The 15043-nt window shown below is 35.4% G+C and overlaps 2 protein-coding genes across 17 annotated transcripts in view; one reads left to right on the forward strand and one right to left on the reverse strand.

Moving 5' to 3' along the window:
• The window catches only part of CP (ceruloplasmin), a 59056-nt gene that overhangs the window by 41508 nt on the left and 2505 nt on the right, over positions 1-15043 (forward strand). For 2 of the 5 annotated variants that reach the window (XR_004182255.1, XM_017955795.2), the window contains exons 15-19: positions 191-297; positions 1289-1505; positions 1943-2082; positions 3499-3661; positions 13918-14022. Coding sequence is in view for 4 of the 5 variants with exons in the window: in XM_017955795.2 (XP_017811284.2) it covers positions 191-297; positions 1289-1505; positions 1943-2082; positions 3499-3661; positions 13918-14009 (719 nt within the window). In the remaining variant the exon portion in view is untranslated. Of the gene's footprint in view, positions 1-190; positions 298-1288; positions 1506-1942; positions 2083-3498; positions 3674-4029; positions 5222-6202; positions 6345-13917; positions 14023-15043 lie in introns of those variants that run through there. The other 3 variants (XM_009201534.1, XM_003894971.4, XM_009201535.3) reach the window with 3 other exon arrangements.
• Positions 6976-15043, reverse strand: part of HPS3 (HPS3 biogenesis of lysosomal organelles complex 2 subunit 1) — a 44412-nt gene continuing 36344 nt past the window's right edge. For 3 of the 12 annotated variants that reach the window (XM_031663688.1, XM_031663692.1, XM_031663693.1), the window contains exons 15-17: positions 12722-12928; positions 11982-12072; positions 6976-7818 (exon numbers count right to left, since the gene is read on the reverse strand). In XM_031663688.1, coding sequence (XP_031519548.1) covers positions 7691-7818; positions 11982-12072; positions 12722-12928 — 426 coding nt within the window. In that variant the 3' untranslated portion in view covers positions 6976-7690. Of the gene's footprint in view, positions 7819-8958; positions 9019-11981; positions 12077-12721; positions 12929-13945; positions 14040-15043 lie in introns of those variants that run through there. The other 9 variants (XM_031663689.1, XR_004182256.1, XM_031663691.1 and 6 more) reach the window with 9 other exon arrangements.

Consider the following 15043-nt stretch of genomic DNA (forward strand, 5'->3'; position numbering starts at 1 on the left):
AAATGACAAAATGTTGTCTTAGTTTGTCTTAAAACTAAATTCCTGAAAAGAATCTTGAGTACCACAATTTTTAAAAACTAATTACACTGACATTTCCAGTTCCTGGGTCCTAGTTATCCAGGCTGTGTGCGTGTGTGTGTGTGTAATATAAACCAAAACAACCAGATCCATTAACACTTGATGAATTTAGGTGAAACTCTCACTTACGTATGGAAAATCCCAGAAAGATCTGGAGCTGGAACAGAGGATTCTGCTTGTATTCCATGGGCTTACTATTCAACTGTGGATCAAGTTAAGGTAAAATGTAAATCATCTGTTTTGTGACACTTCCCAAAATAGACACACAATTGAAGGAAGATGAGGTTAGCATTTTCCTGTGGTCCAATTATATGTTAAAATCCTAGGAAAATAAGCTGTTTTGCAATCTACTTTAGCAAATATGCTGCTACCTATGACACACAAGACAAAAATCTAACATTTCCTAATATGATACAGCTCAAAGGCCTTTCAAGATCATATTCGGGAAGTTTCGATATTGTCTTGTGGGTCACAGGTAACCACTGAAAAATTGACAAAGGATGGCAGTATATTTGCATTTCAGATCATTCATTCTGGTGGATGAAGGAAGGCTTGGAGAGGGAAGAGACGGGAGGTTGGGAGGCCGTTGTAATACATGAGGCAAATTTCAAGGACCTCTACTGTGAGGAGGGAGAAAAGAAACGGAGTGAGTTATAGATAGGTGGGTGAAGTGCCTGAATGAGCCAGGGGGTAGTAGCTCCTTGATAATTCAGAGTTCTGGCTCAAACAAATGAGTAAATCTGGTATTTGTGGTGCTATTTATTATTATTAATAAATAAATCTGGTATTTGTGGTGCTATTTATTATTAATAAATATATATTTATTATTATACATTTCATTCATCTATGAATTTTTTAGAGACTGCCATAGTGCTTGGCTCATATTCAAGAGTTCATGAGTTTACAGAACAAACCAACACTGTTCATTTGGGATTCTTTTAAAATCACTGCTCATTAGCTGAGTTAATTTTTGCCTCTGCAGACATTCTGTTACGTCAGCATCACCACATGACCTACCTACTACTCACCATGGTTCCAATTTAACTACTTCAAGTAAAAAGTTACTAAATTGGCAGTACCACATTGGGCAAAGTCTACTTCAATCAGTCTCTCCAAAATTCCTGAGGCCGTGGAGTTCTCAGGAATCCTGTAGTTCTCTGAAATCCTGACCTACATCACAAGGGTTACTGAAGATTTTCCTTGTTTCCAGGATCTCTACAGTGGATTAATTGGCCCCCTGATTGTCTGTCGAAGACATTACTTGAAAGTATTCAATCCCAGAAAGAAACTGGAATTTGCCCTTCTATTTCTAGTTTTTGATGAGAATGAATCTTGGTACTTAGATGACAACATCAAAACATACTCTGATCACCCTGAAAAAGTAAACAAAGATGATGAGGAATTCATAGAAAGCAATAAAATGCATGGTATGTTACATTATTCTAAAAGAATTTTTCTACTTTTTTATCATTTTCTCTTTCAAATAAAATTATTTTGGAGACTATTCATTTGTTTTGTCTTAAAATAAACCACTTCTGCCTCACTTTGTATGTGAGGTAGAATTCTGTTCAAAACAAAGAGCGGATTATGCTCAAAATAATTTGCTAATTTATTTTCCGATTCCAAAATCTCATTTCCTTTGAAATAATCCACAATTAAGATTAAGACTTTTGGTGCAAAGTGCCTAGAAAAGCAGTGTATGATATTATTCACTTTAAAGTATCGATTTCCCTCATTTGTAGTAAAATAAGTCCTATTACATCAAAAAGATTCTTTACATTAACCTAATAATCATATTTTCTTTGAAATAGCCATTGGTTTAAAATATCCTGAAAAGTAACATAAAACCATATGCTTTCCCTAGCTATTAATGGAAGAATGTTTGGAAACCTACAAGGCCTCACAATGCACGTGGGAGATGAAGTCAACTGGTATCTGATGGGAATGGGCAATGAAATAGACTTACACACTGTACATTTTCACGGCCATAGTTTCCAATACAAGGTAAGAGCTATCCACGGCAATTACTTTTGCTGTTTAAAAATGTTTTAATACAAGTGAAGAAAACATTTCCTTAGAGAGACTTATGAAAAATTAAAAGCTGCAAAGAGTATAGCTGGTGCTTCATATCTGTGGATTCCCCATCCAGGATTCAATCATGGATTGAAAATATTTAGGAAAAAATAATTCTGCAAAGTTCCAAAAAGCAAAACTTGAATTTGCTGCACTGAGTACTATGTTGAATCCATGGAAATGAAATGATTTGTAGGCATTGTATTAGGTATTATAATAATCTAGAGATGATTTAAAGTATATGGAAGGATGTGCGTAAGTTATATGGAAAATGCCATTTGATATAAGGGATTTGAGCATCCATGGACTTTGGTAAGGGGGCATTCCTGAAACCAATCCTCCACGGATACTGAGGGATGACTATATAAGGCACAGCAATTTCAACGGACACACCAGCCTTTGTTACACCTTGAGCTCTTCCTGGGATTTGGATTTTTAACTGAATTTTCTGCTCACAGATTCCTGATTAAGGCAACTGAGTGGAATTGCTAACAAAGAGGGTAGGAATGTTCACATAATGATGGATGAGAGTAGAGACCACAAGACTTTATTATAACCCTTTCCCTGCCTGTTCTAAGTTCTGTATCTTAAATGGTTCGAGGTGAGCAAGATTAGTTAGGTGACAAGCAACTTGGTCTGTACATCTCAGTCTTACTTCTGTTCTTTCTCAGTACTGATTTCAGTAGAAGCCAGTGGCCCTCCTGGAAATGCTTTTTCCTTATGCTTTGGGCTAATTTAGAAAATGCAGAAGTTATCAAAAAGCATACTGCAGAAAGCCTGTTTTGTTATCTGCATTTTGTTTTACATAGATACATTGTATTCTTAGTGGGCTTTCAATTCTATCCTTGTAGAAATAGACTATTAGCACCCAACTATTGTTTCCAGTTGAGACTCCCTGAAGTGCCTCTGGTTTTTGTCTTTTTCATCAGCCTCCTTTTCTGCTTCCTTTATTATTTACCTTGACTTAAAGCTTCACAGACAAGCTAGGATAGATTCGGCAAAAGTGAGGCTAGGGCTGAAATGGGGCCACAGCTGAGCTCCTTTTGTGTAGCTTAAGTGCTATGACAAACAGGCAAACCAGAATCAAGGTATAGGAGGTTTGTGGGTAGTCCTGATTGATGAATTCATTCTCATCACATCTTCACACCCACTTGATATGGATATCAAAGATTTAGTAGGAAGATAAAGACCACATTTTACCGTTTGTATTAAACACAGAAACGAGTTCAATTTTTAAAAAACAGATTTATCCATTTTTTTCAATATCCTTGAGCTGACCATTAACAAATGACATGAGTGAACTCTCATATACAATATTATACATTATTTGTCATTTTTCTAATTAAGCACAGGGGCGTTTATAGTTCTGATGTCTTTGACATTTTCCCTGGAACATACCAAACCCTAGAAATGTTTCCAAGAGCACCTGGAATCTGGTTACTCCACTGCCATGTGACCGACCACATTCATGCTGGAATGGAAACCACTTACACAGTTCTACAAAATGAAGGTGAATATCCAGGTAGTAATTCTAGAAGCCATATATAAAAGATATAATTAAAGGAACTACTTTCCTAAATACTTCCCCCAATATGAAGCATCAATATGAAGCATTTGTGAATCTGCTGCCCTGATTTCTTCCTTCTCTACCTCCAAATAGGTTTTTTTCCTGCTAAATGGTGAGGGATACTGCTCATTTCCTGACAGCCAGTGCTTGTAACAGCACCAGTCATTTCTAAGTTAATACAAATGTGTAATTATACCTAAAGCTGATATAAGGGAGCAGTCATGTTGTTTACCAAGAAACAAACCACTATTTACATAAGACACATTTAAAATCTAATTTCTTTCTTAATAAAAAACAATTTTTTTTTCTAGGTGGCACCTCCATGTAAAAGAAGCCCAAGACAATCCCACCCAAATAATATAATTTCAAATAGGCAGTGTCTTTCTGTGCTTCCAAGGGAAAGGAGGAACCTTACTGATTATTGTTTGTGAAAGATCCAGGGAAGAAACAAAATTTACATGCACTGCTCCCCAACCCCTGCAATAACCCTCCCCATGTGTAGGTACACACACACTCACACACACACACACACACACACACAAACTTAAAATGGAGAAAAATGAACAGTTTTTTTTTGTAGGATTCCTGCACTGTGGCTGCAGGTTTTGGTCTTTCCTGGGTCTTTCGAGTTGAAGATTGTTGTAATTGGAAATGGTCAACCCAAAAGGAGGAAATTATGTAAAGAAAACCAATCTATATCTTTCCTCCCTAAAATGGGGAAAAAAGGGAACATACAAATGAAGAAAATATAAATGTAAATATATTTCAAGATTTAAAAAGCTCTGAAAGGTTAACCTTTAGTGTAAATGAAAAGTTTTATTTCTACTCCTGGGTCTTATACTAACAACTTATATCATGAAAAACTATTTACATTAATGCCCTTTTTATTAGAGCAGTCACTGATAACACTAGAATATCAAAGACTCTAACAGACAAGCCACTAAATTTAATGCCAATAACTTGAACAAGGTGAAGAGAGCCAAATATGATGACAAAGAAAACTTTAGTCTTTAAATAACACTAGTAAACCATGTGGTTACATGTGGTTGCATGTAAACCACACAAAAGGATGGTCTTGCTCAGAAAAATAATGGTGAGTAAGTAACATGGAGGCATTTGGGGAACTCATGTGTGCAAATGCCTGGCATGCAGAGTATGGTACTACAGGGTAACCCTACATACACAGCCACAGAGAAGATTCCTCCTGTGTAACAACCGTGAAAGAAGAGGGAGATTACTGCTTGGTTAAGAAAGTCGAGATAAAGCTATAGGACAAATTACAGAACAAATAGCAAATATGAAGGAAAAATCAACACTGGATAAAGAATTAAAGAGAAATTTGACTTTTGCAAAGAGAAAAAGTATTGCATGAGACTGAAAGAAGCAGACTGAATAAAAAAAGATAGTTTGAACTATCTTTGGCCCATAAAATCAGTAGCTAAGTTTATCAGTCTGAATCATCTTTAAATAAGTCCAATAAAGCTTTGAGCAAGTTTACATTAATTATGAGTCTTAGAAAAGTCTGCGTAGCTTTAAATTTCTTATAGGCAGGGACTATGTATTCTTTATTTCTAGCTAAGTACCCAAATCCAATACAATAGTTTGCTTATTGAATATATAACAATATATTAATTCAATGAAGAGAAACTTTTAAAACTTTTTTTTTTTGACATAATTTCAGATTCCCATATACCTTTCACCCAGATTCCCTGAATGTTAACGATTTGTGTGGCCACATTGGCTTTCTCATTCTTTTTCCTGTCTCCCTCTCATGCTCACCCTCTGTATGTACACACACAGACGTGTATAGATACATACACCTATCTTTCCTAAAAACAAGAATATTCTTGTACATGACCACAATACAATGATAAAAATCAGAAAAGTAACAATGATTTAAAAACTAGAGATCTTCTTCCAACGTCACTAATAATCCTACTCATATTCTTTATAGAAAAAGAAAATCCCGGATCATGTACTGCATTGTTGGCATGTCTTTTAAGTCTCCCTTACTCTGAATATTTTTTTAATACAGGGCAGCAACTTTGTAGAATGTCCTTCAATTTGAGTTTATCTAATGTTTCCTCATGATTAGATTTAGGTTATGTACTTTTGGCAAGACTATCATGGCATGATGTTGTGTTTTTCCTAGTACACCATATCAGGAGGTACAAGATATTGATCGGTTCCATTACTCGTTAACTTCAAGCTTTGGTTAAGATGGTGTCTGCCAGGTGTCTCCATTGTAAAGTTATTCATTTTCCCTCTACAATTAATAAAGATCTTGTAGGGAGGAAAGTAATCTTTCTTTAAATAAAGCAGCAATAGAATGAGAGATTTTTAAACATATGAAAAATAGAAAAATACAAATGAGTCAGGAATAAAGTAACATTAAAAAATTAGAATACATTTAAAGAACCATCTACTAATTTTTTAACCATATTATTATTTTTAATAATGGTCTTAAAATTTCTTTTTCTATAGACACCAAGTCTGGCTGACTGAAATAAATTGGTGATAAGTGGAAAAAAGAGAAAAACCAATGATTCATAACAATGTATGTGAAAGTGTAAAATAGAATGTTACTTTAGAATGACTATAAACATTAAAAGAGACTGAAAACATACAACTTTGTGCATTTGTGGGGGAAAACTATTAATTTTTTGCAAATGGAAAGATCAACAGACTATATAATGATACATGACTGACACTTGTACATTAGGTAATAAAATGGATTCATATAGTCTAATCATATCACCACTATTAGGGTTGTATAAAACTGCATTTAAAAAAAGATCTATGACCAGATATTCTCCTGGGTGCTCCTCAAAGGAACACTATTAAGGTTCATTGAAATGTTTTCAATCATTGCCTTCCCATTGATCCTTCTAACATGCCATTGACATGACACCTAATATTCAGAGGGAATGGGCAAGGTATGAGGGAAAGAAATAAAAATAAAATAAATAAAATAGAATGACGCAAATCTGAGTTTTGTGAACCCTTGAAGAGATGGTCTAAAGGATGTTATCTGGAATGTCCAACTCTGAAAAGCAGAGTTGAGAGACAATTCTATAGATCAAATCCTGGTAAGGATAAACATTGCCATTAGAAGAAAAGCTTCAAAATACACCTGTGGCAGATGTCACGTGAGTAGAATTTCTGCCCAGCCTTAACTGCATTCAGAGGATAATATCAATGAACTAAACTTGAACTAAAAATATTTTAAACAAGAAATTATAAATAAAGACACACGGTTGTGAATACAATGATATATTTCTTTATTTTCACAAACACTCTAGCTAAAACAGCAAGAGTACACATCAACAAAAAATGGAAACAAGGCTTTGGCTGAAAAAAAACACGCATTTGACAAATAATGTTAATAGCTAGACAAGAAGAAAGTTAGCTCTGTAAACTTCTTCATTTGATTCAGAGAAACAGAGCATGAGTTTTCTTAAAGTAACAAGAAAAGGAACAAAAAAAATGAGGTTTGAAATTTTTTACCATGGCAAAACATTAACATCTTTCTCAAAAACATAGAGAAATCTGGAAAAATCAAGAAGATAAAATTCTGGACCAGTTAGTGACATTCTTTCAAGCATACTTGCAAAATGTTTCCTTAAAGTGTTCTTGGGATGAAAATGATTGTCATGTCTCCAACAGCAGCGAACTGATGTTGTTCCTTGGAATAAAAGTCAATCCCCACCTTAAAAAATATATGGCTTCTCCGAGGAATTCTTATGTCTTAAACACTTTTTACATTCTAGACAATTAAATTGATTGAGGTCATAAGTTAAGAAATGAATAGTTACCACTACATGGTAAGGTAAGCAGCCTGAAAACATCTGCATCATAAATGTGTGTGTGTGTGATATATATAAAGTCAAAAACTCCTCTACTTGTACTTTGGCATTCAATTTTTAGAAATTCAGTCTCAAATGCCATTATGGTATTTTTCAAATGATACCTTTAAGTCAATGATTTCTTTCGACTGCAATAGAGAAGATATGGCAAGAAAAATGCTGCAGTACCATCTTCTGGGAGAACATTCATGAAATCCTTCAGTTCTAGTTCCACAGCAACAATTGACAATGTTTCTGTTTGTAGAAAAGAATATCTGAATTAGAACGGAAACTCTGTCTTTCATTCAATCTATTCTTACTTAACCAACCAATTAGAAGCCAGTTCAGGCTGGGCGTGGTGGCTCATGCCTGTAATCCCAGCATGGGAGGCCGAGGTGGGCGGATCATGAGGTCATGAGTTCGAGACCAGCCTGGCCAACATGGTGAAACCCTGTCTCTACTAAAAATACAAAAAAATTAGCCAGGCATGGTGGCACACACCTGTAATCCTAGCTACTGAGGAGGCTGAGGCAGGAGAACCGCTTGAACCCATGAGGCAGAAGTTGCAGTGAGCTGAGGTCACGCCACTGCACTCCAGCCTGGGTGACAGAGTAAGACTACATCTCAGGGAGAAAAAAAAAAAAATAGAAGCTAGTTCAGGTAACAAAAGGTTATAACTTCAAAGAAAAAAATCAATCTCTTAAATCCATGGGCTTCTTTATGGTTGTAACTTATTTTTCCTTATTAGAATCCTTCGAAGTTTATTTTATATCAGCCACATGAAATTTGGATTTATTATTTCATTGCTGAATTACTATATTATTTTGCAATTGATTTCTACTGTCCTCTAAAGAAAAGTACAATCATTTAAATACTTTTTTTTAATGCTAAGGCTATACTAAAGCTAATTTATAAAGATTGTTTGATAGGATAAGAAACACCAATGTTTTCCCAAATTAGTTCCTATTGTAACATTTCATGTTGTTAATAAGCACAAATCTGTTTTCACAACCATTTACTTCTTTTCCCCCCAAACTGCAACAGTGTTCTAATGAACATTTTTTTTTTTTTTTTTTTTTTTGAGACGGAGTCTCGCTCTGTCACCAGGCTGCAGTGCAGTGGCGCGCTCAGCTCACTGCAACCTCTGGCTCCTGGGTCCAAGAGATTCTCCTGCCTCAGCCTCCCGAGTAGCTGGGACTAAAGGTGTGCACCACCACGCCCAGTTAATTTTTGTATTTTTAGTAGAGACGGGGTTTCACCATGTTGGCCAGGATGCTCTCAGTCTCTTGACCTCATGATCTGCCCACCTTGGCCTCCCAAAGTGCTGGGATTACAGGCATAAGTCACTTTGCCCAGCCCCAATGAACATTTTTAATATTAAGGAATGTAACATACATTTAAAAAAATGCAACTTTATGATTCTCCTGCTTCTTAATAGATACATGCTGCCCTCTCCTGGAATAGAAGGGTGAAAGTTATGAACAATGTTCCCAATAAACATCTACTTGGTCTTACATCTTCTATCCACATGTCAGTGCCATTCCCCGTGTGATCGTTGCATGCCTGTCACTTCCTCTATTTGCAGAGTAAGTGAAATATAAGATCCATTCCAAAGTCATCTGTCCAATATGCAGCCAGCTAAATTTTTCTTTACACAAAAGAATGAACTGCCTTTGTTGCTAAATAGTTAATGAATAAAGCAGCAATGGTTTATAGAAAAGACTCCTAGTTCTGGAATCCAGAGAGACTTGAGAAGAGATCCAGACTCTTCCACCTACTCACTGAGTGGCTTTAAGAAAGTCACTTCATCTCCCAAGTCCTAGGTTCCTCATTTATAATGTAGTTGTACTCTCTGCTAGCTTCCACAGTTCCTGTGAAAATTCAGCTAAAATACAATGATGCACATCTGACATAAAATCAAACCTTAATAAACAGCAACTACTAACTAGCTTGCAAAATATATGTGAAAAATATGAATTATTGATGTTTTCCTATCAAAGCAGTTTACTTACCTAAATGTGGAACCTGTAAGTAGTATCTCAGAAACAAAAAAATTAAGTTGGAGAGCTAGTGTGGAGTTGCTACAGAGTCAACAAAAATATCACCACTTCCCAATTCTCCTCTTCTCCCAAATAAGGAGGGGATAATACAGGTTATCACTCCAAGAACAAGGTCAATATCTTAAATTCATAGAGTACTTTAAAAATTAATAAAATACTTTCATATATAACTTCTCTTTAATTCCTTCTAGAATCCTTTGAGGTTATTATTTATTTAATCCAAGCCCCATCCCAAACAGGGTAAACTAATGGGTATTATCCCTGATTTAGAGTTGGGAAAATTGAGGTTAAGAGAAGGTTAAAATTACTTGCTCTACTCCACTCACCAGCTACCTAAATCTACAAGTTACATATAAATGATCTATCTAAATGTAAACATGTGCCCTTAAAATCTTTCTCCAGCATGTCTAGAAAATATTTGTCAAAGGTTAAAAATAGTTATTTCTGGATGGTGGATTTTAAATTATTTTTAAATTTAATGTTTGTAATTTACTACAGTAACAGAATTTTAAAAAACAAACATGGCTCATTACAAAAACAGTACTGAATATTTCCTTAAAACAAACAACCAATCCACTAACCCCTGTTTTAATGGTTCTGCATTAGTGTGGTAGCTGTCAGCCAGGAAAATTTTGCCCCACAGGGGGCATCTGGCAACATCTGGAGACATTTTTGCTTGTTATAACTGGGGCAGTAGTATTGACATCTAATAAGTAGAGACCAGGGATACTGGTTAATATCTTAAAATGCACAGGGGAAACCCCCATGCACACGGACAATTATCTCGTCCAAAATGTCAACAGTGCCAAGGTTGAGAAATGCTGTATTACAGAGATAAGAAATCCAAACTCCTAAGCATGTAAGTCCCTAAGCTCCATCTCCAACCTCACCCTCTTGCAATTTTGCCTAACATTTAACTTTTGATTCAGTCCTGAACTTCTCATTTAGTCTCACGACGCTAGAAAACTGGCTTGCTCTAGGACACTTCTAAGTAGCACACCTAGAACTCAGTTCCAATTCTCCAGATCCCAATACAGGGCTATTCTCAGTGTACAAGTGTTAAGAAAATGCCCTTCTGTGAAACAAACGTAAAGTTCTTTAGTTGTCTCCGTTTCTAATCAATGAACAGTTACAGAATGCTTCCTATACGAGAGGCATATTGCTGGTGAGGAAAGTATAACCATGAAAAATGAATAAAACACTATGCCAGCTCTTGAGGTATTACAGTCTAATAAAGGTAAATCACAAATGGCACTTAGTCTCATTAGCAATACACACACACACACACACGTATGCACACAAATGTATTCTGAAGACAGAGAAAAATGCAACATTTGGAGGAATGATTATGGGTGAGTTGGGGTGGAGTGTGTGGATGTGGATCAGAAAAGGATGAAGAGTCTTCTGATTAAGATAATGATGATGCTGAGATGTAAAGATGTGGGATGTCTGCACTGGAAAGTGCTCCACCAACACAAACAGTCAGTGATAAATTATGTAAAGGGTATGCAAGTAGGGCAAAGCAATCAGACACCTGACACTTCCACCTTCTGAAAACCTAAAGCAATCAGGGAGATGGGTAGGACTGAGAATAAAGTCACCCCTTTCCCTTCAGAATCACAAGCATACAGCTTTAATTAAAGGGGGATCTTCAGAAAAATAATCTCCAATGGCCACTGCCTCGGCCTTACATTTTAAAAATCAACTGTCTTGGCTAGAAAACACAATTTCAACACTGTCAATCTCTAATATTTTATGTGCTCTGCAATCGATACACCCATACCCTTTGTCATCAGGAAAGCAAATAACTAATTATATTAATGCACAGCAGTATAGAAGCGGATTAGGTATCTATCAAGATTTATGATTACGAATTATGAAAATTCCAATAACTACTATGCTGTAAAATACTGTACAATCTAGATACTCAACTTTTAAATCCTTGAGGTTGTTATTCATGAATACTTGCTTATAATTATGTTTAACAGTTATGATCTTAATTTCCTACATGAAGTAAATTAAGTACTCTGATCATTGATAAAAGATGTAATTGCCTTAATGACTACTCACATTTTAAAACATTGATGCTGTCATTTTCTATGACTGTGATAATTTGTTAAGTGTTTGAAAGGATTAAGTTAAAAGAACACAGTTCTGTGACTAGGAGATAAATGAATATCAAATGTCAAAGGGAGGGTATGTGAATGCTGAAAACAAGCTCCCCAGACGGTTCTGAAAGGCCCTCAGTCTCACTTGAGAATCACATGAAAATACTTGAGAAAGACGGCTTCACCAAATTTAAAACTGAGACTCTTTAAGTTTATAATCAAGCAAAAAAAAAAAAAAAAATCATTTTACCTTTTAATGATGACAGGTAGAGCTGATACTTCTCTCCACCACATTTTATTCTCCGACAAAGTTCAGGTAGCAGTTTTTTCCACCACAGAGTCTATCTTAGGAAAAAATGAATAAATTTTAGTTTGATGCATTTTATTCTCAGATTTCAAACAAGAATAAGAAGATTGTGCAGGAAAGCACAGGGCAAAAATACATCATTTTGTCTAAGGCAACTAACTTTGTTATAACAGAAGTTATATCAGCAGCCAGTCTTTTGCCTTAACTATAACATAAAAGTCAGGTTTGTAACTTGAAAACTCAGTAATACATATGTTGTACATATGTACATGGCTATTTTCAAGAAGTAACACACATATCCCATTATCATCTCTTATGTGGCAAGAAGGAAGGAATGAAGAAAAAAAAGAACTAAGGTCCAAAATTATTCTAATTTCTAAACTAAAAACCGTATGGCAGAGAAAATATTTTCCCATCATACACTGTTCCCAAATCTTCAGGTAATCAACTATTTCATCTTCAAACAAAAGATTTTTAATGATGATAATATACCATCTCACATATTTAACAGCATTTAATAGTACTCAAAACACATAACATTATTTAACATATATGCTCACTGGACCCACACAGCCCTGAGGTTGGATTAGCATAAATTGTCCCCATTTTGCAGGAAAGGAAATGAGGTTATCAAATCTGATTATCACTGATCAAGCCTAAAAACATAATCTGAAAAAGCATACCCGGTTCTCTTCTTTCAGTTCATGATTAGCATATGGAATGACTGCCTCTGGGCATCTCTCTAACAGTATGTCTATGCACTGTTCATACTCTTTCAAGCGTGTACGACACAGAACATGGACACTAAGGCCGGCAATAGTGTCTTCTGAAAGCGGCTCCAAGAACGGAATAATGGAAGCTATGTCAAATGAAGGACCACATATAAGAGACTATGAACAGAAAAGTGAAATGTTATGAAATGAGGCACCTCAAAAACTAAAACACAACATACAGAATTTAGTTTCTTAAGACTAAACACTCACTTGCCAAAAGTAAAATAGAAAGAATGCCATATTAGAGTACATGCATGTGGTCCTTATTTACTAAATCTAAGTAAAGTATAATCTTGAAACTACCTCTAGTTTAAAGATCTGTTTAATAGAAAGCAATCATTGTTAAATAACATTATTTTATTTGCTTTGTGTGGACTGCAAATTAAAACCAATGGACATTCTTCAGGACTCTATCCTAAGGGAATAATCAACATTGTGGTTAAAGATCCATGTCCAACGATGTTCACCGCAAGAGTATTCACAACATTGAAAATTTGTAAATAATCTACATGTTTAACAACAAAGGATAAGTAAACACATATGGCACACTCAGATAATGGAACATTACACAGCCATCAAAACTATGTTTTCAAAGGCTAGTTAATAAAAAAATGCTTATGATAAAATGAGTAAAAAAATTTCAAAATGAAATTATATTCTGAACATGATCAGTTTTATAAAATCTACATAGGTAAATGCACATACAGAAATACTGTCGGAAGAGCATGGCAATTTGAAACAGCACACAGGATGGGACAACAAAGCCTACTCTTTATTTTCTTTACATCCCTGCCTGCCATTTTCCAAATTTTCTATAATAAGTATGTGCTACATACATATGCAAAAATACAATTTAACACTTAATAAGACTAAAGTGATTGTTTAGAACTAATCATTGTTATCAATACCACTTTGTCACAAGATGAATAACAGCGGGCTGTATTATCTCGGAATTTACAACTTTACCAACATTTACTTTAAGCAATTAAACTATATATACTACTTTTGATTCTACCACCAAAATAATCTCCATTTTCCCTTTCTCCAGGATAAAGATGAGATGGTCATATCCTAATTTTCTTGTCCCTGACTCCTTTTTGCTACAGCATCTTCTGAGGCTCACAGGAGAATATGGAATGTGATCTATCCAATCACAGTCAGTGTGATGATTTTATTCCAAATATCTACCAAGGAATGACCAGGAGAATAAGGTCGGTCCCTTTTCTTCCTGCAAGTTTAATAAATTATTCATGTGAATAATTTCCTGACAATCAGATGGCAGAGATGAAATAAGGTTGATAATCTCTCACTCAAAGGGTCTCCCAACATGGAAGAAAAGAGATTATCTCTCTATTTAACTCTTGACTAATCCAGATAATGGGGAAGGGAGTGGGGGCAGTACGAAGGAGCAAGGCATGTGTACCAAATTATGACTAAAATAAAACTAGTCATAACTTCAACTACCCATGAACTTTTACTTGGTTTTATCCATGTAATCAGGAAGTTTGAAAATAAGGCCAGGTGCAGTGGCTCACACCTGTAATCCCAGAACTTTGGGAAGCCGAGATGGAAGGATCGCTTGAGCCCAGGAGTTCGAGGTTACAGTGAGCCACGACTGCCACTGCACTCTAATCTGGGCAATAGAGTAAGACTCTGTGTCTTTAAAAAAAAAAAAAAAAAAAAAATTATAAAAGTTTAGGCAGATTATGTTTCTCCTTCAATAGCAAAGATTTTCCTCCTTTAATAGCAAAGATTTTCCTCCTTTAATAGCAAAGATTTTCCTTTAAATATATTTTGAAACAAATTTTAAAAGATCACTGAATTACACTTTTTCAAGCAATGATTATAAATATGCTTTAAAGATTTATCAGGAAAATTTAATAGCACTTATTCCAATTACAATTCTAAATATGTAATTAGTGTATATGTTCTAGGAAGGCAAAGTTCCACTGTCTTGTCCAATGCTCCCCATAACATCTACAGCACATGCTCAAGCAATATTTGTGAGGTGAACAAAATCTGAGGCTAGGCCCTCAGAAGGCTTTGTATCACAATGGTACTAGAGACAAGAGACAAGAAGAATCTTCTTTTGTTATTTTTTAAAGAAGCACATAAATAATGCCATCTCTGGGAACACCACAGCCCCACCTGAAGGCTGAGTCTAAGCAATATGGCCTCTTCAGCTTCCCTCCTCTAAGCCCCATTCCCAATTTGATACTAAGTAACAACTAC

The sequence above is a fragment of the Papio anubis genome, chromosome 2, assembly GCF_008728515.1.
Source record: "Papio anubis isolate 15944 chromosome 2, Panubis1.0, whole genome shotgun sequence".
In the NCBI taxonomy this organism is placed as follows: Eukaryota; Metazoa; Chordata; class Mammalia; order Primates; family Cercopithecidae; genus Papio; species Papio anubis.